The sequence below is a fragment of the Amblyomma maculatum genome, chromosome 7 (genome assembly GCF_055883805.1).
Source record: "Amblyomma maculatum isolate TAMU_Amacu chromosome 7, ASM5588380v1, whole genome shotgun sequence".
Classification (NCBI taxonomy): Eukaryota; Metazoa; Arthropoda; class Arachnida; order Ixodida; family Ixodidae; genus Amblyomma; species Amblyomma maculatum.
In genome coordinates, this window is record NC_139350.1 from 7,534,944 (window position 1) to 7,560,725 (window position 25,782).

A 25,782-nucleotide genomic window follows, 5' to 3' on the forward strand; every position below is an offset into this window, starting at 1 on the left:
TTTCTTTGGAATGGGGATGTAAACTGACCTCCTCCAATCCTGTGGCCACTGCAGGGTTGTCCAAATCTTTTGACATAATGTATGCAGTGTGTTAACAGCGTCGTGGTTGAGGTTTTGAAGCAACTCAGCTGGAATACCATCAATTCCGCTAGCTTTGTTCTTAGCAAGGCTGGCTAAGGCCCATTCAACTTCACTCTTCAGGATGCCCGGCTCGAGATCAGTAATCACAACCGTCCTATGTTGGGCTTGCACATCCGGGTCCTTCTTGTACAGTTCTTCTGTGTATTCCTGCCACCTCTTCTTTATCTCTGAGGCTTCAGTGAGGTCCTTGCCTCGTTTGTCCTTTATCACGCCCAGCTTAGCACAGAAGCTTCCTTTGATATCTTTGATTGTCTTATACAGAGCTCTTGTGTTCCTTAATTGGCTGTTGTCCTCAACTGCTTGACACTGTATGTTCAGGAAGGCATTCTTATCTCTCCTTGCCATTTTCTGAAAATCCGCATTGAGAACCTTGTATCTTTCTCTTTCCCCCATACCTTTTGCCATTCTCCTTTCCTCAGCTATTTGCAAAGCCTCTTCAGATAACCAGTTTGCTTTTTTGCATTTCTTTTGCTTTGGAACTACCTTAGTAGCAACTTCTTGTATTATATCACGAACATCAGTCCACATCTCTTCGGGCTCTTTGTCTTCTAGATCTAATTCTTGAAATCGATTCCTCACTTCCACAGCATATTCTAATGGAATCTGATCCAGATCATACCTGAAAGGCCTTCTAGTTTTCTGCGTTTTCCTCAATCGAAGCTTAATTTTGGCAACAAGAAGCTGATGATCGGTGCCACAATCGGCCCCAGGCCTTGTTTTTACTGCTTGTATAGCACTTCTCCATCTCTGCCGGCAAATAATATAATCGATCTGATTCCTGTACAGACCGTCCGGTGAAATCCATGTGTACAGGCGCCTCTTGTGCTGTTGAAAATGAGTATTCGCTATGGTCAGGTTGTTTTCTTGACAGAACTCTACTAGCCTCTGCCCAGCTTCATTTGGCTCACCAAGACCGAACTTGCCTGTAATTCCGGATATTTCTTCACTCCCGACCTTAGCATTCCAGTCTCCTATGAGAAAAACGACGTCTGATGATGGGGTGCGGTCTAAAAGGCATTGTAGGTCCACATAAAATCTCTCAACGTCAGCTTCTTCAGCAGCAGTGGTCGGTGCATAGACTTGGATAACTGTTATGTTGAAAGGGTGACCTTGGATCCGAAGTGAAATCATTCGGTCGTTTTTGGGGTTGTACCCTAGCACTGCTTTGCCCATTCTTCTGTTTACTATGAGAGCGACCCCATTCCTTCTCTTGGATTCGTGGCCACAATAAAAGACATAATGGTCGCCGGAGTTAAATTCTCCCATTCCGGTCCACTTGAGCTCGCTGATACCCAAGATATCAATGTTCAATCTGTCCATTTCTCGCTTGACGATATCCAGTTTACCTTGCGTCATAGATCTTACATTCCATGTTGCTATGTGATATATCTCCTTGCAACATCGGACTTTCCGGTCGCTTCCCGACACATCCACAACTGAGCGTCCTTTTGGCTTTAGCCCAGCCGCTTCATTCGTCCTGGAGCTACTAGGAATCGCCCTTTGTTCATCCCCAGTAACATGTGGGACGCCTTCCAACCTGGGGGGCTCATCTTCCGGCGCCATATCGATAATGGTATTGTGACTGGCCATAGGGTTTTCTTGGCAGGAAATACTGGAGTGGGTTGCCATTACCTTCTCCAGTGAATCACATTTTGTCAGAACTCTCTGCCGTGACCTGTCTATCTTGGGTGGCCCTACACAGCAGAGCTCACGACTTCATTGAGTTTCGCAAGCCCCTCCGCCACGACAAGGCAGTGATCCATGAAGGGGTTGCAAGGCGGCAGGCCCACGCTTTTTCTCCCTAAAGCTGGCTTTGCCGCTTCACAAACCCCCGGCATGTAATAAAAAAAAAAGTTCGCCAGCCCAAACCTAGCATTTTCACTGGCCAGTTAAATCACGTGGTGAGATTTCGACCACGCCATTGGCTGTCAGCGTGGGAAGCGGCCATAGCTCGTCTGCTCTTCATGCGACGCGCAGCTCGCTGTCACGCTTGCCCGCTAGTTTTCTCTCGGCGTATTTTCAAAATTTCACGCATCTTTGTGCTCTTCGCTGCGATAGAAGCCGAGAAGAAACATGATTTTCGGTGTCGAAAGTACCGGTCAAACCACGCGTTCAAGGGAAGTCACCGGCAAAGTGAAACAGCGTGCACTGGAGACGTCCGCGGCAGCTAGGCCTAACCTCGGCGGAGGCGACGCTTTTGACGGCTCGGAGCCGGCTGGGCATTGAAGTTTCAGCGACAGCTTAGGCGATTTCGTCAGTGCATTGGATAAGAAGATAAGGATCTTCGAGAACTTCGAGCGTTGAGGAGACCTAGTACAGCGAGTGCCTTTATCGGCAAGATCGGTGCCGCGAACGCACTGGCGAGCGGAGCAGCTAGCTTGTCGGGAGCGCGGACGGTGCTAACTTTCCGTTCGCGAGTTGGCCAAGAAGCGAAAAGGACTCTCGTCGTTTCTAGAGCTGCGTTGCAGCAGTGTAGCGTGTGCCGCGTCCGTTGTGTCATAGTCGTGCTCGTCGCGGTGTACAGCTCCGGTGGACGACGCCCTTCAGCCAGCCCGAGGGAGATTTTCGTCGTGAACGTCAATGCAGTGGTTGGGGCGCGCGTTATCGGTGCTGGATACAATCAACTTGCCCGATTTCGTGTGATTCTTGGTTAGCCGAAACAAGTGCACCATAAGAAGTTTAATGCCATAACAAAAAAAGTGCACCTTGTGGTTATAAAGCAGTGGCTGACAGAAACAAGGTCTAAGCATCGCTAGCTAGCGAAGAAAGCACGTCTTGAGAATGCTGCTCACAATGTCACTGTGGGAGCAACATATGATGCTGGTGAATTCTAAAACTGTGCACTGTATCATGACACCCTGGCCTGCATTGTGTGCAATTTTCATGCAGGTAGTGCTGCTACAACAGCAATAAACAGCTTCTGTATCTTTTAATCGCATTTTTCTCAAATTCTTATTTTGGGCCGAATATGGGTTTTGTGCACAATATTTTATGTCGTTTTGTTCAATCAACACCAAATTTGGCATGCATGATCTTTAGGATGTGTAGAATGCAAGTATCTAGGTTTAAATGCAATCAGCAGTATTTTTGGGCATGCAAATTTAAAAAATTATCTTGCTCTAGCCACTAAAAACAAGGCACAAGATATAAAATTGTCTCAAAACATTGCATGTCAAGGGAATGTTGCTTATTTGCACTCAGTGGAGTGTTGGGGACAAAAAGAACTAGTTGGCTCTGCCCTACCATGCTTGCTGCTCTGTACAGCAGCTGCACAAACATGCATTGTTTTTCACTTATGCATGGCATTTAGAATATGAAGGCATTAAGCTATTTTAAAACTAAAAGCATATTTAGAAAGAGGAGATCAATCTCTATAAGTGGTGCAATTTTCATTCACCTAGCATCAATATTAAGAAAAAAATGTTTTCGAGTAGCATCTCCCCTTAACCATCAGGCCTTTTTGTTAATAGCGAGCTTTAGAATTAAGACACCCTATCGGTTAGCAAGATAAGGCAATAGCTGGAGTGCACATATGCAGAATACTGTGCTGGAAGGGCAAAGGGTGCGGCTTTCACTGTGGGCACTTCCGCTGGCGCCCTGTTTGCCTAAATGATAGGGTCATCCTATCATTTCAAAACTTGCTAGTAGCAAGCATGTCAAGCCTGCGTCACACAAAAGCATACATGAAACATTATGGAGAAGATGCCAGTCATTAGAAGTGTTCTCAAGAGTGTTGAAAAGCCATAGTGGGTGGAGTGCCAAAGTGTTGAAAGTAAGGTAGCCCCAGTGTCACTCAAATGAAAACATGAAGCCACTGGCAGAAGGCAGTGACATAAAATCTGGAAGAGGAAAAGACTACTCTTCAGTACCATCTATCCTCCTTGAAGGCACTACTGACCAGTGCTCAGGAATTTATCAGCACAAGCATAGGATCTAAAAGGATATGCACAAGATATAGAGCGAACATGTGCTGCTCGCTGATGTGAACTCCAAACTAGTGATGGAACTAGAGTGCATCAAAGTGGTATACTCCACATTTGAATCTATCAAGTAAGGATAGGCAAAAGCTTTCAGTCAAACCTAATGTTCAGTTATTACATGCAGCAGCAAACATTCTGTTCGCTGCTGGTATGTTTCAAATTGTTGCTTAGGTCATTTGCTGTTTCAAGCATCTGTGCATATTTTAGTCGTTTGTCTTGTCAGAAATGTGTATTCGGCAAAGCGTTGAACACTGAGCAAAAAGGAATCAAACTGGATATTTTCTATATCGGAAAAAGAAAATTTAAATGATCAAAGTCGCTTCAAACTTAGAAGCATGTTCCAGAACATAACAGGAATGCTCCGAAGCTAGTTTTATTGCTCCGAAACTGCTCCAAAATGGATTTATTACTGCTCTCTGAGCTGCTCAAGCCTGCTTCCGCCACTGCACCATGAATCGAATAATATCACGTGGAACTTAAAAGAAAAGGCAGGGAAGCAATGAGTACAAGTGATTGATGTTACGAGACACATGCATGCGAGATGGCAAAAAAAAAAAGACATACATTCACTCCGAACAGTTGAGATACCTTGGATGGATTAAGCGTTAATAAATTTTAAAGCAAAAGCTTTACTGGCCTAGCAGAACTCAAGGTCATCGGCGGGCCAGATCTGACCTTCAAACAGAGGTGCGGTGGGCGTTGCTGTGCAGCTCAGGTTTCCACGGAGAAAATGTGACAGACACTGTGTCTTTCCTTTCCTCTAAACCAAAATACAATGTTAGCGTAGACTAGCAATGAACCTCCACCTGACCTCCAAAAAGGTGGTGCGACCTTGATATGATTATGGCGAATTCGAGTGGGAGAGCAAGTGCACTCGAGAGCACTTCGAAAGTGCTCTCAGACAAGCGGGCGCCCTCCAGTGGGAGAGCAGGAGTAGAATCACTGGCTTCCAATGGTAGAGGAGGAGGGCTTTTCCTCTGCCGAGAGCAGCCGAGTGCATTCCCGGCTGCTCTCTCATCTAAAGCAAGTGTAGAGGAAGTCACATGGCATGAAACGTCGTATCCGTGCCATCTTTCCCCCCCCCCCCCCCCCCCCGAGTCAGCGACGCTGAAAATGGCGGCTGCAAAGCGTCGGCACTCGGCGAACTCTTTGGAATCAAGCGAATTTTCGTAAGGAGTAGAAAGCATTGCTCAGGTGCTGTATGCATGTTTGAGAGTTGCTGCTGACGTCAAAAGGGCCAAAGGAGGCAAATCGCCGCGCTGTGAGAACAAAAGTATACAAAACAAGTGGTTCTTCGCGGAGCGTTGGCCTCTCTTTGGGTTGCAACTGCCGCCGCTGCGGGCAGGCAGAGAATGCTGGGGAGAGAAGTGCGGTCTGCTTTTGACACGCAGAGAGCGTTCCCGAGGGAGGACAGTTACACCCTTGCTCGGCGTACTCCTGTACTGCTTTGCAATGCTCGGCGCCTCTGCTCTCATTCCCTCAACCGAATGCGCCATAACCGTAGGTGTCCACCATTCTGCAGTGTCCATCCAAAAAATCGCTACTCTCACAGCTTTCACTCAGATCACTAGCTTTAAGGAATGCTTAAACTCCCAAATTTTTTGCCAGTGTCTGCGATGGATGTTACACTATGCACTACACTGCATGAGACTAAGAGCATGCGCAGCGTGGACACTGACATATCTAAAATACAATTTTTTTTTTAACAATATTTATTGCCTCATGGCATCAATGAGGTATGTGATGAAGGATGGAGTAATGATTAAAAGAATGGAAAAAGGTTGACTGATATTATGAAGTCCAGGAGTGAGCGATAATGTGGCCCCTGCATCCAGGCACTATATGAAACAGGATTGCTGGTGAAAGACCCGCTGCCGTCTAGTGCCAGATTCTTGTAGGCTTTAGCGTTCGACACTCCCACAGCAAGTGGTGAGTGTCGGCTTCAATATTTCCGCATATACATGTTGGGCATCTAGGTCATAGAAAGAGACCTCGTTACTGAGGTAACTTCCGAGTTACCACATACGGAGGAATGATAGCATGCAGTGCCAGAGGTGTTCCTTTCTTGATAAACGAAGGATAGTAATGTCCAGATCAAGGAGTCGAATAAGCCTGGGGTCCCAAGACTGATTGTCGCTAAATCCGCATGGCTTTAATTGACTGCGAGATGCATGCTGCGAGTCGGTGGATGTCTTGACGTATTACCCAGCAGCAACTGACATATCAGACATATTACCGCCACCGTATTGCTTGGGGTGTCAGTGTGGGCCGCAGGGTACATAGTTGTGGTGGCCACTGTGCAGAGTGCCTTTATATTCAAACTGCAACGAGCACAGCACAAAAAGATGTAGGAGGTTCCGTATGTTGAAACGAGTCAATTACTCTAGACTGCTAAAGGTGAGCTGAGTGCACTTTACTGCCAGCAAATGTTAGAGCAGACAGTGGTCACATTGCCTGACACCAGCCATGCCAGCCTAACTGGCTGAGGCATACCCATAGTCAGGGTGCCTACCACTGTTTTTGCAAGGAAAAAGTCAAGGAAGAGATCATTCTTTGAGTTTCCAGGAAGACATACCTCAGCTCACTGTCGTCTGCTGCCATTTCAGAAAAGCTTTTAACATCCTGTGCTAATGATGTGAAATGAAAAGGAAGAACGCCCTTGGGCTCTTTGTTGTACCATAGTTACACTGTTTCTGGACACCCCACCCCTCTGCTCCTTCTTAACAATCTGTGAACTGTGGGGTAATAATCAGGTGGAGTGCTAACATCTTCAGAGCTATTTGCGATTCCTCAAGTGAAAAGACGTGGCCAAGTTAAGCATTGTGTTTTCCTTTACTCACAAATTAAACAGATAAGTTGTACAGCACGGGCGGTGTGGCCACAAATGATTTTATGCCCACTTATTATGGCCAGGCAAAAACCAGCACTAATAGCAAAGTGAGTCCATCCTGCTACTGTAAAAGAATGTTCGCAGAACAGATGCGAGAGTTTAGCAGACTTGACTAAACCTTTATGGGGTCATAGCCCGACCAGGTCCAACACGTCAAATATGGCTTGGTAGCCGCTAGCAGTGTGGGCAACTGGAAGGTCCATTTGACATTTCTTTTCAACTTCCTTTCTTGCTGTAGCACGTACATCAATAAGCTGCAGCCACCAATAGGCTCCACATTATTCATCTTCATTTTGGACGGTCTGAAGTTCCATGAACAACCCTCCCCACCCCACATTCCTTGCTATGCCCTTGTTGTAGAGGCCAGGACTTTCATGGATGTTAAAAGGCCATATCACAAGCCTTAGAAGCAAACTTCTACCTTGGCTTTGAACAAAGACTGTTCTTTTCATTTCATTGAAAATGGGCAAGTTACATCACTTCATAAAGAAAATGTGATCTGCTCAAACGCGCAGACAAAAAATCATGTTCATAAGCTTATAAATACAGTACAACAAAGAAGACCATTTCTGCCATCAAACCTGCTGTAGACTGGTACAACGCTACAACACAAAACCACACACAGTACTGATAAATAGATTTAGAAAATGTACACTCGTTGCACAACACGCCAACCTACAGCCACAATTCCATTGGGTAAAACTTTACATAAAATCCACATATTTTCGCACAGGGGTACCCCAACCTTCGCAAGAGCTTTGGCACACTGCTTACCCTTTTTCCACATTATATAGACTTGCTTGCCTCAGAAAACAGACATGAAGCCTTTCAGGACAATGCCTTACAGGCGTACAAAGTGGGCTTAAATGTGAAGCAAAACTCAAGAATTGGCTCTAGGCCCATTTGTGGCTCAAAATCACCAAAGATGTGATCTGGTTTGTGCTGACACGGCAGTACAATGTAATATTTTAGGCTGGAATTGTGCTTAAAAATGTCATGTTCTGACTTGTACATATACACAACCATTTTGTTTTGAAGTATACACATAAGTATAAAAATAAAGAGAAAAGGAATTACGATGCTTTGGCAGTCTTTTGTTGAGAAGTATAAATATGGTAGAAAAATATAAAAGCAAAAAAAAAGGCATCGAAAAAAAACAAAAAAACTTCTTTGAGACTAAATATGGTTGCAAACAGGGCTAGACAACCAATCTGAGCTTGAATTAGCTTCCATTTGTATGCGGTATTTTTCTTGGTTATACTAGTAAGGATAATAAATATTGACACCATTGTAGCAAACAGGTGAACTACAACACACATGCAGTAACAGCCAGTAACTGCTGCAATGTATGTACACAACTTCTGGCCGTTCATGAGATGTAAAAACTGTTGGAAAGTGCTCCATTTCCTGTGCATTACTTGTGGCAGTTAACAAGTTAGGCGACGACTGCACCCAAGGTCAGTCAAAAGGGCAGTGAAGTCAATTCTATATGAATTCCATGCCATGAACACTCAGGTCTGATGCGACAGCCTCACAGTTTTCTTTCATAACAAAAAGCAGGCCACTGTTAAAGCATTTCTTGCCGCCTAAACAGAGCTGACCACCCAAATTATAAAGTCAAGTATCCTGGTGCCTCTGGCTCATTTCCTCTAGATAAACATTAAAAACCTAATTTTACTTACTGTAACAAGTGGGCAGAGTAATATTAGTAGACGCCACAAATCATGGCCTGTTGTTACCAACTGCCGTTTCTTAAGCTGTACCCTACTATAGATGAATGACTGAACAAAGTTCACCCATTTCATTTCTTTCACTCCAGATGCAAAGGCATCAACGGCAGTGCAGAAATCATAAAGAAAGGCAATAGCATCACTCCAAACATGTTCAGCAACACCACCACCTAGCAACGCCAATTGTACAAAACAACACGGCCACAGACCAGTTAATAAACTAAATAGTAGTTATGCTAGCCTTGAGACAAAATGTACAATGATACTGTATCCAAAAGGTGTAACGGTAATAATAATAATAATAATAATAATAATAATAATAATAATAATAATAATAATAATAATATTATGGATAAAAAAGGCCAATTTCAGTATGCGTAAATGTTCTAGTTAGTACATTGCACAGCTGACATTTCCCAACAGCGTTTTGGATGCATCATTATAGCAAAAACAAAAGAAAAAAAATACGCACACGAACAAATTGCACTCTCAAATTTCACCTTCTCGGCACTGCTATAACTAAGTGGAATCCTGACCCTTGCACGGGCACTGGTGCACAAACCTTAGGGTACATATAGGTTGCCAAGTGTGCTGTGACGTCCTTGCCATTGCCAGGCAAGGTGGAGAGAGAAACACACACACACACACCACACACACACACACCTGAAGTTGACATTACGCACATCGAAAACGTTCAAAACAGGAGCAGAAAAGCATTGCCGCAACATGACATGCGACAATCGTGATATCGTGGTTGGAGAAGCAATTAAGGCACAGCACCTAATTATCGCTAGCTCTCCCCACTATTAGTTTAAACAGCGCGAACACGAAGACAAAGGACAAAATAAAAGAAAGCCACAGTACAAGCGCTGACTCACAGCTATGCCTAAGCCCTTTACTCCAAGGCCCAGAAAAACAAACATGACGAAAATGAAACAATCACGTGAAACAACCCCTGGAATTGCCTGCTGCACAAAAAGTCACTCAAAAAAGACACCTCTTTGCCTGAAAGAGCAAGAAAAGTCTTGCTGAAACACTTATTGTCCGTTGAAATAAAATATGATTCCAGTATCTCTCTCGTCATCTTTTCTTTGTGGCGATACAGAATCCTAACCTGGTCAAACTTAGGAGTGCACTTCTTCTTTATTGTTTCACATGAATGGCAATGTGATACCAAAAACGTTTTGTCTTTGCCACTCTTCAAGTTGTTCCGGTGTTCCTGTAGTCTCTTGTTAATATATCGTCCTGTTTGTCCTATATAACAGGCTCCACAAGAGAGTGGAAGCCTGTACACAACACCTGTCTTGCATCCAACAAATGGGTTTCTATGTTTCACCCCACATTCTTGCTTCTTCGATTCTCTTTCCTTTTGAATAGCCGGGTAGCCGGGCAAATCCTCTTCATCCTGAGCGGGGCGGTCAATGCGACGTCAACACCATACCTCTTGCCTACATTTTTGAGGTCATGTGTAATTCTGTGCACATACGGTACCACTGCAACCTTCCTCTTCTTCTCACCCATGCTGGGCAGGGATTTCAGTCTGTGCGTTCTTTTAAGGCTCTTCAGTACCCGGTAACTGGCCTCATTAATAACCAACTCCTGATAACCGGCCTTTGCAATTCTTGTCACTTGTCTTTCAAAACTCTTGCCCATGCCGTGGCAGCAAGATTTCTTCAACGCATTCAATAAGCATGTATTGATCATCCCATTCTTCACTAACTTGGAATGCCCCGAATTGTAGCTTAGCAAGGGCTTCACCGATCTCGGGTTGTATTTCCAACAAACATGATCCTCACCGAATTGAATCAATAAATCTAAATACTGTAACCGATCGTCAACTGGTTCTTCAACAGTAAATTCCAGCCCGGATCCACACTCAGTAAAAGCATCCATAATGTCCCTCATTCGTTGATTGAATCCTTCACGGTATGTGAATACTAAAAAGTCGTCCACATACCTGAAGGTGGAATGATGTAGGCCCTCCATGTTATCCTTCAAGTGTCTGTCCATGTACATTAAGAAGGTGTCACTCAAGACCGGTGCGACACTCAACCCAATGCATACTCCAGCCTTCTGCGTATACAGCTTGTCCTTCTAGCCTATGAAGGTGGACTCCAGGTAGAACCTCAAAAGTTCAATGAAACTTCCAACACTTACACCTGAGGCATCAGTGAAGTCACATTCATTATTGTCTTCAGTAATGCACATTTGAACACGCTTAAGGAGGCATTCATGGGGGAGGCTATAATACAAATCCTTGACATCCATGCTGAAGCCAACACATTTTCTTGGGTTGTGTTCTTTAAGGAATTCAACAAGGGCTTCAGAGTTAGGTAGCCTTAGGGGATCTGATAAAGTCAACGAGGAAAGGTGTTTCTGCAAATATTTGGAGACCAGGTGCTGCCACGTGCTCTTCTCAAATTCGATGGCTCTGAACGGACCATCTCGTTTATGGGTTTTTGCCGAGAAGAATGTCTCCAAATGTAATTGCTTGCATTTTTCACCTGTTCACGTATCCGTTCAAGCCCAAGATCGCCTAGTAGAGCCATAGCCCTCTCTTTTACCATGGTCGCTTTTATAGGAAACCTTTCGAAATTCTTCTCAACAACAGCCTCCGCTTTTTCTTGAAACTGATTCTCAGAAAAAATAGTAAAATACCCTTCTTTATCTGATAGTATAACTCTGAGGTCTCTCGAGGCCATCCATTTGGCAATAAACGTCACGCTGTACTCTGTAGTGAACGTCACGCTGTATTGCAAATAGAGTTCAAGATTCTGATAGGTCGCGGTGCATCCATGAGTGCTTGGAAGTGTTAGAGCACACAAAAGAAGGATTAAAGGGGAAACAGTGCCCTATTAACTTTATTGCCAAATGGATGGCCTTGATAAGCAAATAAGCAAATCGTGAGCCCGCATGCATATCAAAACAAACCTTTACATATGATAAAGCACATCACATATGGTGCGCAAACCCGTTCCATGTATATGGCGCATCAGTTCAGTTCAGTCGTGTCCGACTCTTCGTGACCCTATGGACCATGTCACGCCACGCTTTCCGGTCTCTCACTATCTTCCTAACATCACATAACTTCATCTGCAGTGCCTTGAGGATGCCATCTAACCATTGTGTTCGCTGCCTACCCCTTCTCTGGCGACCCTCAACCTTTCCCAACATCAAATCTTTCTCCAGCGACTCCTCTCTTCTCATCAAATGACCAAAGTAGCTGAGCTTTAACTTTAGAATTTGACCCTCCAATGAGCAGTCAGGGTTTATGGTCGACAATATCGACTGATTTGATCTTCTGGCAGTCCAAGGAACTCTCAAGAGTCTTCGCCAGCACCACAATTCAAACGCGTCAATTCTTCGGCGGTCAGCCTTTTTCACAGTCCAACTCTCGCATCCATACATCACAACTGGAAAGACCATAGCACGAGTTATACGGATCTTGGTTGGCAGACTAATGTCTCTGCTCTTTACTAGGCGGTCAAGGCTAACCATTGCTCTCTTTCCCAGAAGCAGGCTCCTCCTAATTTCATGGCTGCAGTCTCCTTCCGAGGTAATCTTGGAGCCCAAGAACAGAAAATCTGTCACGGCTTCCACTTCTTGTCCATTGATGCTCCAGGACTTGATAGGGCAAGACGCCATGATCTTTGTCTTTTTAATGTTCAGTTTAAGCCCAAACTTCTCACTCTCTTCTTGTACGTGCATCAGAAGTCTCATACCTTCCTTTAATAGAATACAAGCAGTCAGTATTTCTGCTTGCCTCACCTCTTCCCTCCCCCATCATGGGAAGGCTAATTCATCAGCTTAGCAGTGGGTGCATATAGTGGGAGACAAGAAACAGCATTGTTTAGGGCCAACATTTAAGGAGACTTTTATGTTCCCTTGCTGCCTTTTATGCGAAGTTTTTGCACAGCCACCGCACGACATGACCCCTCAGGTTGTACTCGTAAACTGTGCAAACATAATTCGAAACCATCGCGAGGCTCTCCGAAATGCCTCGTCTCGTGCAGATCAACCACTTGTTGGCAGGCCGCCATTGCTGCGCTTGGCAACAACGGTAGCCACCCTAACAATGACACGGAATCGATGGTTTCTTTGTGAGGGCAAATTGTTTGCAACGGGAGGGCAGCTAGGACCCCATGTGGCTGTAAATCTGCATCTTCACGATTAGTCCTCTAATAGGTTGCGCAGCTGATGAGTACCCTTGTGACGTCGTTTCAATGCTTTCTGCAATTACAAGATGTCTCAGCTTGATTCACCACCCTCCAAACTGTCTACCAAACTGCAGTGAACAGCTGCGTATACTCCACGTCGATTTCCCCATGTTTTTACATGACTGCCTCAAGTTAGAGTTCTACTATAGTGTTCGATAACTACAGTGTTCTAGAACAATGCAGTTCTACTCAAGTGGTTCAAAATGTGGCACCCAACTTCGGTCCACATCAGTACCATCAGCTCGTCACTGATGGGGCAAGGGCTCCCCACAGCGGGGTCACTCCAGTCCTAGTTGCTCCAAGGGGCATTTCTGCGGGGTCTATAGCTCCTCTGCAAGGTGCAATTAGCTAAAGGCTCGAGCGCTGGAAGCCTAATACTTGTGTGATGGACATGCCCTAGTAGTCACCTTCCAATATGGGCACCCCAGTTGGACACCTGTACTTTTGTTTGCATGTTTTTTTCTGTTCTTTGCAAGGTTTTCTTTATACTGCTTTCTTTTATAATCTCAGGATTTTCGTTCCTACTGCTATTCATGTATACTTACTCTCAAGCAACTGGTAAATTCTTACCTCCCTCCTCTGCACATACACACACACACACTGCGTTGCGCATTTTGTTTTCCATTTGTTTTCAGCCACCCCGAGTGGGCTTAGGTCACCTGCTTGCCTTACATGGGGTGTATTGTCCTTACTGGCCTTCCTTTTTCCTTTCGTTACAATAACTTGGTGCCTTGGAATACCTAGCTTCTTTAGTACACCAGCTATACATATATGCTATGATGAGGCCACCGAAAATAATATGCCTCTGCCCGTGCCACTAGGTATAACGGGCTACCAGCTATACACAGCCAATTTCTTGCTTTCGGCACAGCATGAAACAATGTGGTATTTGTATCAAAATGGCAGAAAAATGGCACAGCAGTTTCACCACTGCAGTGCAGAAAAAGATTCACAAGCAATTTCATCATTTGGGAGGTTTGACAGCACTGAAAATCAGCCTTTTTCCTATCCTTCAGCATCTTTACTTCACTGGTTCCTGCCAATAGCTCATTTTTGCTTTAGCAACCTTTGAGCTTGTCCTGGTGATTTAGCCTCTTAACGGCTTTCCAACACTCGAGATGTTTCCTGGCAACTGGCGTATTTGCCGCACCACCCCAAATGCTTTTAGCATAGTTGTGTGTGATGTAGGCCTGACACGCTTATCACTGGCGATAAGGTTCAATGGTGGACAACCTGTACGTTTTCACAGCATAAGGATTAGAACAACTTGTGTAGTATTTACAGCCGGACAACTTTCCTAATGGCTTGTAGTTTGCGTTGGTCAGCCTCGCTCACTTCTCTCCACCAACAATTCAAAAGGTGCTATGCAATATGCACAGTGCATTTTCTCAATTAGCTGCAATTACTTGTGGGTGATTAATATTACTTGAAAAATAATATGCTCCATGCTTTATCAGCTTCAAAATTTCGTTTGTAAAAATTTTAAAAATGGCAGTGGTGGCCGGCTCTGTGGGTGCAGCGATTTAAAGAAAAAAAGCGACACTGTCTCGTTAGCTCCAGCAACAATCTAGAGTTGAAATGCATTTCGCAATGAGCTTTCATATTTCACACAAAGCTCTTGGAAAGCACATTCAGTTACGACACCATGCACATTGCGAAATGAATTAAAACCAGCGCCTGTTATCAGCAGGCACTTTTTCCCCCTCAATTTCTGCACATCATGTCACCACGCCGACCCTCACCACTTTCTTTCTCGCTCACAGCTACGTGCAAGCCATGACATATGATAATGTGACAATGGGCTCACATGCTGGCCTGCCCGCAATGGGGCAGAGACCCATCGGTGCCGGTTGACAGAACTGTGGAGGAGGTAAATGCTGTGCAGGCCACTTGACTTCAGGGAGTAATGGTCCATTAACTCCCACCCCCTCCCCAGCTAGTCATGCCTACTGTCAAGTATAACGGCATGCCGGAATGTATCCAGCAAGAGTTCTAAATTGCAGAAAAACAAAATGGCAGTGATGCGGCAATTTTTCATAGCTTTTGATCGACGATTGAGAAAAAGTTTGGAAAATAGAAGTTTCAAAAGTCCTAAATTTTGGTCAGCATTATATGTACTCTACGGAGCGCGTGACAGTGCTATAGCGGTCAAAATGATCTGGCAGGTCTTAAAAATTGGGAGTCCAAAAAATCAATCGGCAACTTACAATGTCAGTTCCCTAATTGGAACACTACGCAATGATAGAAGCGGCCAAGGAAACCACCTGCTACTCTGGCTTGTACAGCCGACAGCAAACTTCTAACTCCTGGGAGAGTATTTGCACCTTTTGCAGTTTGTATTTGCAGGTTTATTGCAGGTGTATTGAGTATTTGCACCTGAGTATTTGCAGGTTTGCACCGTTAAACAGCACAGATTAAAAAAAAAGCAAGCTTATAGTGGCCAGAGTCCAGACACTGAAGAATAAGGATGGAAAGCTTTTATTTTTATACTAATGACCATTACACCAATATATAAAAATTCACACCGTGAGAAGGAGGAGGTCATTTTTCGCGACATTTTTACAATCCATAACAAAAAGTGGGAAAGAAATGACTCCAGGAAAAAAGATGCACACTTTTCACAAAGGATACAATGCGAGAAACATTTCCATGAAATGGGACAAAACATGGTGTATTGGTGGTCAGCAGGAAAGATCAGTGCTTTATTCCCACAAGAAAAACTCGGCCAATGATTGGAGAAGCAAAAAACGACCACTCCTCACTGCCAAACATCCACTGCCTGTAAGCAGCTCTGTGATACAACTGTGAACTTGAATGAACAGTCCTACCACATAAAGTCCCGCACTTGCGTCCTTTTGGTTTGGTAGCAATAGCCCCGCAAACACTTCCCAAAAACAAAGTGGGATGAGAAGCCCTCTGTAGAGGTACTGCAAAACTACACCCACCTATGGCCGCTCTAGCGACCACATTTAAGAGTTTAGGGGTGGAAAAAATAGAGTAAAGGGCACACCAATAAGAGAACTCCACGTTGCTGCACCTGTAGCTGCAGTGAGAGACTATTAAGAAAAATAGGTAGCAAGATATGTGTTTATAGTTTCCTTGCTTCAAGTGGGCCATTACCAGTAAACCAAAACGACAAAGTGGCTCTGCCTTTCTCCCTTAGGCATAATAGTTAACAAAAACGAGTATGAAATACTATGCACATGTGGAAGAAAAACAAGAAAACAAGGGCAAAAGGAAAAATAACAGGGAAGGCAGAATAACAAATGCTCTTTCCAGGATGTGAGGTCAGAAGAGAGGTCTAGTAGTGGTGGCAGAGATACAAGTGAGACGCTTGTTTAACATTGTATGGGTGTTTGACAGCATAGCATGGCATATGCCCACTTCATCTTGCCCGCAGTAGATGTGTTGTCTGTGGCACTTCCCCTTTCCCCACAGGGTGTAGAGATGAATGACTCTCTCGAATGAGAGTGGCAAGAGATCCTTCCCCTGAATGGCAGCACATCTGTCCTCTTGCCCCCTGCGACCCCTGATGCACAACCCCTGGCTCAGTCCCCATCACCACCTTCCCCTTCCAGGTCCCCTGTAATACAACATGGCAGAAGGTCAGTAACGCACCACAGCAAGCCCAATCTGCTCAGGGACACCTCTGCAACCCTCAAGCCTCTTTTTGCCTATTCTGACATCCCCCTCTGGAGCACTTTCACTATATATCCCTCCATAACACCCCGTCCTCCTATATAAGTTCTAAACAGCTCTGCTACAGCCATGCCTTTAAAGAAGCAAGAGGCACAAAATCATCCAGATGGGGAAAATGAGCCAGTGCCTGGCTGAGAGCCAACCATAGCTTGCAAACTAAAAGCATAGACAAGGGTGACCTGTCCATGCATGTCTTGCTCAGTGAGAAATCCTCGTACCTCCATCGTCATCCCCTTCACCCTCCTCTTCTCCAACCACCACAGCATCCCTGCCTTCCTCTTCATCACTGCAAGATACAGTTGCAACCAATGCTCAGACAAATGCAGGAACAATGAGCTTTGTTACGAGCTGATTTGCTTAATGAGGGCTTTGAACCTGGTGGCTTCAGCTTAATAAGTGATGCAAGAAGGTTATCGCACAGACCCCACCCTTGCCGTTAAGTCATGTTCTGAGTGACACTCAAGGTAATATGGAGAATTACATGCCCGGCACCTTAGGGAGGAAGGTGGCGCACAGTCTCAAGGATGGGTTACACGCAACATAAATACACAAGAAAACCGTAACTCAGTTGTTGGGCACCGGATGCAAACTTCAGAGGTCGTGGGTTCAAATGCTACCAGTGGAATATAGTTGTTTCTACTTTTCAGTCCATTACCTTCATGATTATTATTTCACATTATTCAACACATGCAAAAAAATTCCTCTATGCTTTCTTTTATGCCCGTGCCTTTTGACTCCCTTGATGTACCCAGTGACGTGACCGACCAATCTATCACCAATGAAACATTGATATAAAAGCCCTCTGGATCATACAGAATTTAGCTGTTGGAACAACTCTGATCAACTGTGCAAACCTCTGCAATAGTGAGGATCAAATTGCAAAAACTTCACAAATAACCAAATTCAGGGGTGGAAGCACGCTCGAGCCATTTCGAGCATCTTAGGGAGCAGTAATTAAGCCAGTTTGGAGCAGCTTTGGAGCAATAGTGTTTTGGAGCATTAAAATTACGTTTTAGACAATGTGTCTAGGGTAAACCTTTTAATACTGCAATTTTCATTTCCAGACATCCAAAAATATCCAATTTCATTCTTTTTTATTAACATTCAATGCTTTGCTGAGTACACACTAATCTCTGACAAGACAACTAAAAAACAAGTATAGGTGCTGAAGATAACCCAGCTGACCTGAGCAACAATCAGAATGCTTGCTTCCACACTTCATACCTGAACATTAAGTGTCGCCAAAAGCTATTGACCTTTTTGACTTGGAAGATTCAAACTTGGAACTTTCATGCACTCAAGCACCACCATTAGTTTGTAGTTCACATTAATTGTTGGCGCATTTCCCTTCCTTATCTTGCATATATTCTCTTTGACCTTAAGCCTGTGCTGCTAAATTCCTGGGGCCTGGTAAATAGTGCCTTTAGAGCGGATAGCTGACACTCAAAGGTACCTTCTCCTCAAGGTTTGTTATGGCCTGCCAGTAGCTCATGTTTTCGCTTCAGCGATGCTGGGGGTTCCTTAATTTGAACATGTTAGCGATAGGGTACGCTTTCAGCACTCATGACAGCATTTTTAGTAATTGGCACCGTCGTGGCGTTATGCCCGAAGCATTTCAATATGCTTTTTTCCGGGACAGGCTTCACACATTACTAGCAAAGAGGCTCAATGACGAAGTACACCCTTGTCTTCACAGCATAACCAATAGAACTACTCTGCTATTTCTTTGTTGCCAGACAAGTTTGTTAATGGCTTAAGGTAACCCACGGTGACTGCTTAGCTCCCTGATCTTGCCCCTTTCATAATTGGCAATTGAGAATGTTGGGGGAAGGTGGTACATCACGAGCACGTAAAATTTTCAGTTGCTAGTGGATTGATTCAAATTTACCTGTGAACAAACATTATGCTCTGTGCTTTCTACTTTACATGCATTAGGCCCAAAGGTGCATAACTCTGCCACCAACATGGTGTCACAATTTGGACTATGGTGGCCCATACAATGTGTACATGCAAGTCACAATGCCACCGCCCTGCTGTGCTTCTCACAACCACTTAATTGAATTGCATCACAGTTTTGGTAAAAATCACTAATGGCTCACTGTGCGGCAGATCAGTGTTCTGCTAAATTTGATGACAGAATATTAAGGCAGCCGGTTTAGAGCAGTTTTGGAGTAGAATGCAGCAGGAAAAGCAGTCTGGAGCAAATGGAGCAGCACTTCCAACCCCAACTCATTGATGAAATTTTTTCGCACTAAACTATTTTGTTTCCTCTTCAGATCTAGATTAATTCGAGACCTGACCATCCTTTCTGATTACCTCTACATCCTGCATAATGCGGGGCTAGGACACAGTATGAAGTCAATTTCATTTGTTGCCTCCCCGTTAAAGCTTTTCCACGTCCACTTCCAGTTCTTCCATTTGCTGAACAAGGTATTTATGATTTGTTAGTTATTGCACTCTGCAAGCTCAACATGTAACTCCCCCTGCTATTCCTAGAACCAATGCCATAGTCGCTCACTGCCTGGTCTCCAGCCTGCTTTTTTCCTACCTTAGCATTGAAGTTGCTCATCAATACAGTATACTCCATTTTTTACTTTCCCCACTGCAGATTCTACAATGTCATAGAAGCCTTTGACTGCCTGGACATCATGACTGTATGCAGGCCCGTATTATTGTACAACCTGCAGTTTATACCACTTATTAAGCTTAATTATGATGCCTGCCACTTACTCCTTAATACTATAAAATTCCTCTATGTTAACAGCCATATAGTTATCGACAAGGAAACCAGACTTAGTTCTCGTCTCTCCGGTACTGTGGTAGCATACCCCACCACCCAGGGGCTTCTAATGATTCTAAAACTATACTTGGAATGCATAATAAGCCATGTAGTAGAGCTCCTCTTGTGCTCCCTCCTTCATTGGAAACTTAGCAAAAGTGACCCAAGCAAGGTAATCTTTGTGCTGTCACTGTAGTGTGATGCAACCTGGGCAATTTTTTTTTTCTTGCACACACTAATTTTATAATTTGTCTTGCAAAGTGCAAGGAGTGCAAAAGGAAAGTACCATTGGCAATGTTCCACAGCACAAGGGAACGCATCCTCAACATTACAGTAAAATCTCACTGATACATATTTTTGTAATAGGGGGGGGGGGGGGGGGGGTGAGGTGCCTATGATCCAAACTGTCCGATGTTGAAAAATTTAACGCCTGAATGGTGTCCGAGGGTATTTACAATTCAGACTTTCATTGCATCAAAGTGTACACAAGCATTTATAGACAAAGCATGCACTGCTCTTTTTTTAGCCCTTGCAGAATTTAGTCTGCCTTTGCGCTGTCCACAGCAGGGAATTTAGAAACAAATCCGGTTTTTAGAAGGCAATGACAAGCCGAGATGATTTCCTTTATAGTTTCCGGATGCTTCGCCCCCTAACACCAGTGCCACGTGGGGAAGCCATGGCAATGACTTAGTTGCAGCATTTTTGCTCAACTGCATCAACCCAGCCCGGCCCGCTCATATGCAAGCTAAACTGTTTCACTTCTCCCCATAGTTGGCCTTCTTTGATGCACCACCACTTTGCACCTGGGCCTTGCAGAAAAGTAACAGTGGCGAATGAATGCCACTGACCAGCTTTTCATGTCACGACTGCTCGTTAGCACATGTCCGGTTGATCGTAAAATGTATTATACCATCACAAGTTGTCAAAATTTCCAATACAGTGACCGGGAAATAGTGTTATGCGGGAACGTATTAACTGGAAGAAAAACGGCGTAACTTTATGGAGGATGCTTTACTGCCCACAATTTTTAAGCACATGAAACTGAAAACCAGATGAACCACGAATGTATCAACAAGGCTCTAATGTACACTAGGATGTGAAAAAGCAGGTCAAGCTCTTGAGTGTTACTACAACACAAATGATATCAGAGCAGTAAACAAGTAACTACCAGAATTTTATCATTTTAAAAGAGTAACACCATTATGTAAGAACCGTCTGCATTTTGTAAATGCTGTCCTGATTTTAAAGTGTGGTTGCTTCACTTGTCAAAAAGAAACCAGCCTTTCTGCCCCTTTAACAGACTAGAGTTGCACAGCAGCCAGCGCCCATCTGTGTTGTACTAAGCCAAGTGAGTGAAAAATCAAGGGCTATATTTATAGCTTATGAACACAAAGGCTTGTGATAAATGTGGTCAATGTGTAACTCATGCTAAAGTAAAAATAGCCAAGCTACAGACGAAAGGGTGGCTATCAACCAAACACCAACCAACTGCTCTTGGTCAGGCTGTCTCCCAGTACTGCCACGCACAAAAGGACTATCTCTTCCTTGACAGCCAGAAATATGCCTCCAAACAGGTGAAAAAAAGCTTAATAGATGAGATATTCAAGCTGCCTTGGCCGCAAAATGTTGCTCAAAATCAAGCAAAAAAAATGGAAAGATCAAACTTGTCCAACGCAGAGCGACAGCCAGGCAAGGTTCATGGCGTAAGAGCACGTTAGCTTGGCACACAAGAAGCTACACCAATGAGCTAGACAGAAACAGGCCCCAAGCTTTCAGATGCAGTTGACAATGATTCATTACCAGTCAAGGTGCAAACAGTATCACACTAGCAGACTAAGAGCTGACCAGTGGCAGTCTGTCATGCCACGATAGTGACGGGTTGTCACTTGTGCAACATCAAAGTCGTTTCAAGCTCCGCACTTCCGCCCTGCAAGTTACTTAAGAAAGCACTGCCCACACACTTTAGCTCAAACAAAGCTTTAAAATATGCCTATAATTACATGAAGAAAATTATGAATGTCAGAAAGATTTAAGAGAGAAAGAATGAATGAGTTGATTGCAAGCCAGTGTTGAAAAACTAATTCAGAACAATCAACTCCAATCTTGCATCTGGAAAATTGCCAGCTAACTACAATTCAAAGCAGGCCATGAAAGGAATGGCAAAAGTGCCGGTGAAAGATTCATCAGGCAATACAACTATAGCATGAAATTGATAAAGCCTGCCCAAAATAAATGCTGCTACTATACACATTGAAGTTTTAAAAAGGTTGCCAGGCCACCTACCAAAGTTCACAACAGCTGCTAGTGAAACAGCTGCAGTGAGAGGCGTAACTTAGATGGTGACTGTTTGCCACCCTTGCAGGCTCGAGGAGCAGTCTTGGATGGGCTTTTCTTCCTGGCCTTGTTTCGGCGTTTTGAATTTGGTTGGGGATCACGATCATTTTCTAAAATATCCTTTGTTTCAGGCACTTGGCCGGCTTCGGTGGCCAGGGAAGCTGAATCGAAATGCAGCCGCTCCAGCCGTACAATGGGAACCCCTCTGTTCCGCACACCAAGCAACACAAAAAGGCTGGCAAAGGAAAAATAGTGTAAATATCAATTGGTCAGCAAGTGCACTTTAACTTTAAACACCTGACTCAATGTTATTGTCCAAATCAAGAAAATCCTACATGCAATTTAGTACCTGCAGTAACTTACATCACAATGCCAGTAACAAAGATCATAAGAGGAGGCAAAAAGAAAGCCTCAAATGATGCTGAAGAGTCACAAATTGCACAGAGCACAATGCTTGCGCAATGCAGGTACATGTTAGGGTTCAGCGAGACTTAAAGGAAAAAAAACTGATTGACCACCACCTATTAAGAGGGCTCACCAGCTGCAAGGCAACTCAGATTTGAACTTTTTTTGTCGATAGATGGCAGCACTTAAGCACCACAAAAGGGAGGAAAGTTCTATTCCCCGTCCAGGTGTGTAAATTACACCGTGACACGAAAGTGTTACTTCTTCCGCGTACAAAAAGTAGAGCCGAGAACTTTCAGTTGATATGCGGCCAAACCTGGGGGACCGGAGTGGGGGCCAGAGAATGGTCCTTTTCTCCAGTAGCGCACCATTGTAGTGTTTTCCAGTTTGGGTCGCCTATGCCCCCTCCCATCTTTTGTGCGAAGGAAGAGAAGGAAGATGAGGAGGAAAGGCAGGGAGGTTAACTGGTAAAAGAAACCGGTTTACTACTCTTTACAGTGGTAGGGTGAGGATTCTTTGCAGGCAGTACTAAGCAGGGCTGGTTTCGACTAGGGAGAGAGAAAGGTGTGAATCATCTTTTGACAGAGTTGAAAACGTGAAGGGAACCTTCCCCCATATTAGACTTTGGTTACTGGAAAACAATCCATTGTGTTGGGGACCCTAATATTCAGCCCCCAGATAAAAGGAAAGAAAGGAACTCCTAGTGCACAAAATCTTGTCTGCTTCCCTTTCCAGCATTGCCTCGGTTACATAGCCACAGAGAGGTGTCCGCGAGTGTATGACCGTTTACTTTGCCTAGTTGCCTGCCAGCGTTCACGTCGCCGAACACATATATCTTCCGCTCCTTCGTACCAACAAGACATGTGTGTTTCGTTCAATCCTTGATTGTGTGTAAAATGAAAGCAACGACGGGATGTGGGCGGACAGGTGGCGATATCCTGTACAAAGAAATCACATCTGAAGCCATAAGGTACGGAAAGGACCACGAGTGCTTAGCACTAAAGCAAATCGAGAAGGAATGCAACGTTGTGGTAAAAGAGTGCGGCCTGTTTGCTGACCAGGAAAACCCCTTTCTTGGCGCTTCCCCTGACGGACTCATTGGGGAGGATATCCTCGTCGAAGTCAAGTGTCCGTAAGGAGTTCGCGCCAAAAAAATAACCTGCTGTGTCGAAAACAAGGACTGAAGATTGCAGATGAAGACTAACAGCAATTATTGGTACCAAGTACAAGGCCAGCTCAATATTGCTCGCCGTCAAAAGTGCTTGTTTGTAATCTGGACCAAAAATGGCATGAGTATTGAGGTGATTTCCAGGCACGAATCGTTTTGAGAGGACGAGATGTTGCCACGTCTCAAAAAATTTTATATGCACTGTTTCCTGCCAGAACTCGTGGACCCTAGAACAAGCCGTGGCCTTCCAATTCGCGAACCTCATTACATTGTCGAAGCACAGATGACTCGCTCACTCAAGCGACCTTTGAATGCAAAAACTAAAAATGAAGACAGCCGAGAAATCGTCTAGGACACCCTTCCTGACTACAGAGCATCTTTCCCCTTTCCTTTTGTCACTGTCACGATCATGTATTGGAACAGGTTTCTTGCTACTGGTTTATTTTGTTCAAATAAAAAAATGCAATCTAAACAGAAGGAAAGAGGGGTGGTGGCCACGCCACCCGCGTATGATCTTTTGTACGCAAAAACGGGGCAGCAACCCTAAAAGGAAATCTTCCAACCAATTCCGACTGGTTTGCAAGCTGAAATTCCTTACCTCATATGATTTCCAAGGAAGGCTTAGCAGGCGCCCTACTTCGAGTTGCATTTTTTTTTTGTCGCTGTGTATTTTGCAGCGTGGTGCAGGAGGTCCTGCTAGCTGCGGCGCATACCGAGCCGGCTCTAAATGGGAGAATAAAGGCAGTGGTCGAACGCTTGACTTAGCGAAACCGGTTTAGAAGTGGAACTAAATGATTTTGCCTGCCAGGCTACTCGCCTTTGAGGTCATGTTATTTACACGACGGACCGGTTCGACCAGTTCTCATGAGGTCGGAGCTACAGTACAGCAGAGGTTAGACAAGAAAGGGAACGAAATGGTTATTTCACCCCTTGCCTTGGGAGATGTCAGCGTGTATAGACCTTTCCAACCTGATTGAAGCCATAGGTACCATAGGGCTCGCTGGATTGATTTTTCAGCTGGCCCTACCAACCGATCCGTGGGCAATGCAGCAGAGGCTAGGCAGGAAAAGGAAGGAGACAGGATTCTGTCCCCTTGCTGTGGAGAGTGGATGTTCGCTTTTCATGCGGAGGTGTGAAGGGGGAGGTTGGAGAAAGGGTGCGAGGTGATTAGAGCTCAAAAGCCCACTTCCCACATCATGGGCACAAAAGCCAACAAAGGCTCATCTCCTTTGCTTTCCTGTCGCGCCTCTTTTACATGCACAATGGATAGGTGCCAAGGATGTTTGCTCCTGCCTTCACTTGTATCCTACTATAGGTCGCCTGAACCACTGCACACCTTTGTTGGGGTGGGAACAATGCTGTTCTCCCACATAAATGGCCCTGTGAGTCACTTATGCTTTGGTGCGAAAAATGTTATATCCTCGGGCAGCGGGGGGGGGGGTTCTTCTTGACTGCGCCTGGCATCTCACTTCACAGCCCAAGCAAGAAAAAAGGACAGAAAGAAGTCAAGTTGGTCAAAATTTCGAGAAAAACATGCGCGCACTAACACTGACAAGCAAGAGGTTGGTGGTAGAGTGTAGTATTGTCTAAGCAGTTTGACACCAGATGGAGCCACGACGCAAATAGTTAAATTTGGCGCGAACTTCAATTCCCGCAGAAAATACATTCACAACTTTCAGAACCTGTAAAACGCTAACAATAGGTTCGATATGGATAAAAATTGCAGATTAACAATTAGGAAAGAAAAAGGGAGGAAATGTTGCGGAGGAAATTTTGATGTTTAGCCTAGTTTTTTTATGAGATGACAAGGAAGACCGACATATCTAAAAACACAATTTTTAGGAATATTTGTCTCTGATTTGAAATAAAATGAAGCCTTAAAAATAAAATCTGCCCGCAACATTTCCTCTATTCTCTAAAGACGAAAACGCTGCCACAAACCCCATGAAAATTTAACCGCATTTGGACACGCTAGAGCTTCTGAAAGTTACCATGTATTTTCTATGGACGTTGGCACTGGTGAGCCCTCTTAATTTTTAGGAGCATAAAACTTTACCACCAAATATGATGCACATGCCACCCAGGCAATACCTACCAAGCGTTATTTTGGAAGCTGCATAGCTGGCCTGTTAGCCAGCAACATTGAAAAGAGGCTCAGCAAATTAACTGCAGGAGAATCACTTGCAAAAAAAAAAAAAAATGCATTGATGAAAGAATTGAGTAACGAACATGAAGCCCATACTGCGGACTCCCTTCCAAAAACTATGGTTCCAAGTAGGCATAACCCATGCAGCGCCAAGCTCTCCTAGCACTGATCAGAAATACAAGAGAAAACTACAGCACTACTAGACTTTGCATAGCTTCTTCCTTCAGCAAAAGTGAGTGCTATTAGAAAGTCACAAGTGCACAATGCCTGATCCATTCCTCAAAGGACCCCAC

General features: G+C 44.4%; 1 protein-coding gene across 1 annotated transcript in view; it reads right to left on the reverse strand.

Moving 5' to 3' along the window:
• Positions 1-16,874: 16,874 nt before the first annotated feature.
• The window catches only part of LOC146182675 (uncharacterized), a 61,703-nt gene continuing 52,795 nt past the window's right edge, over positions 16,875-25,782 (reverse strand). The window contains exons 6-7 of the mRNA XM_084608897.1: positions 21,720-22,005; positions 16,875-16,943 (exon numbers count right to left, since the gene is read on the reverse strand). Coding sequence (XP_084465023.1) covers positions 21,738-22,005 — 268 coding nt within the window. The 3' untranslated portion in view covers positions 16,875-16,943; positions 21,720-21,737. The remainder of the gene's footprint in view (positions 16,944-21,719; positions 22,006-25,782) is intronic.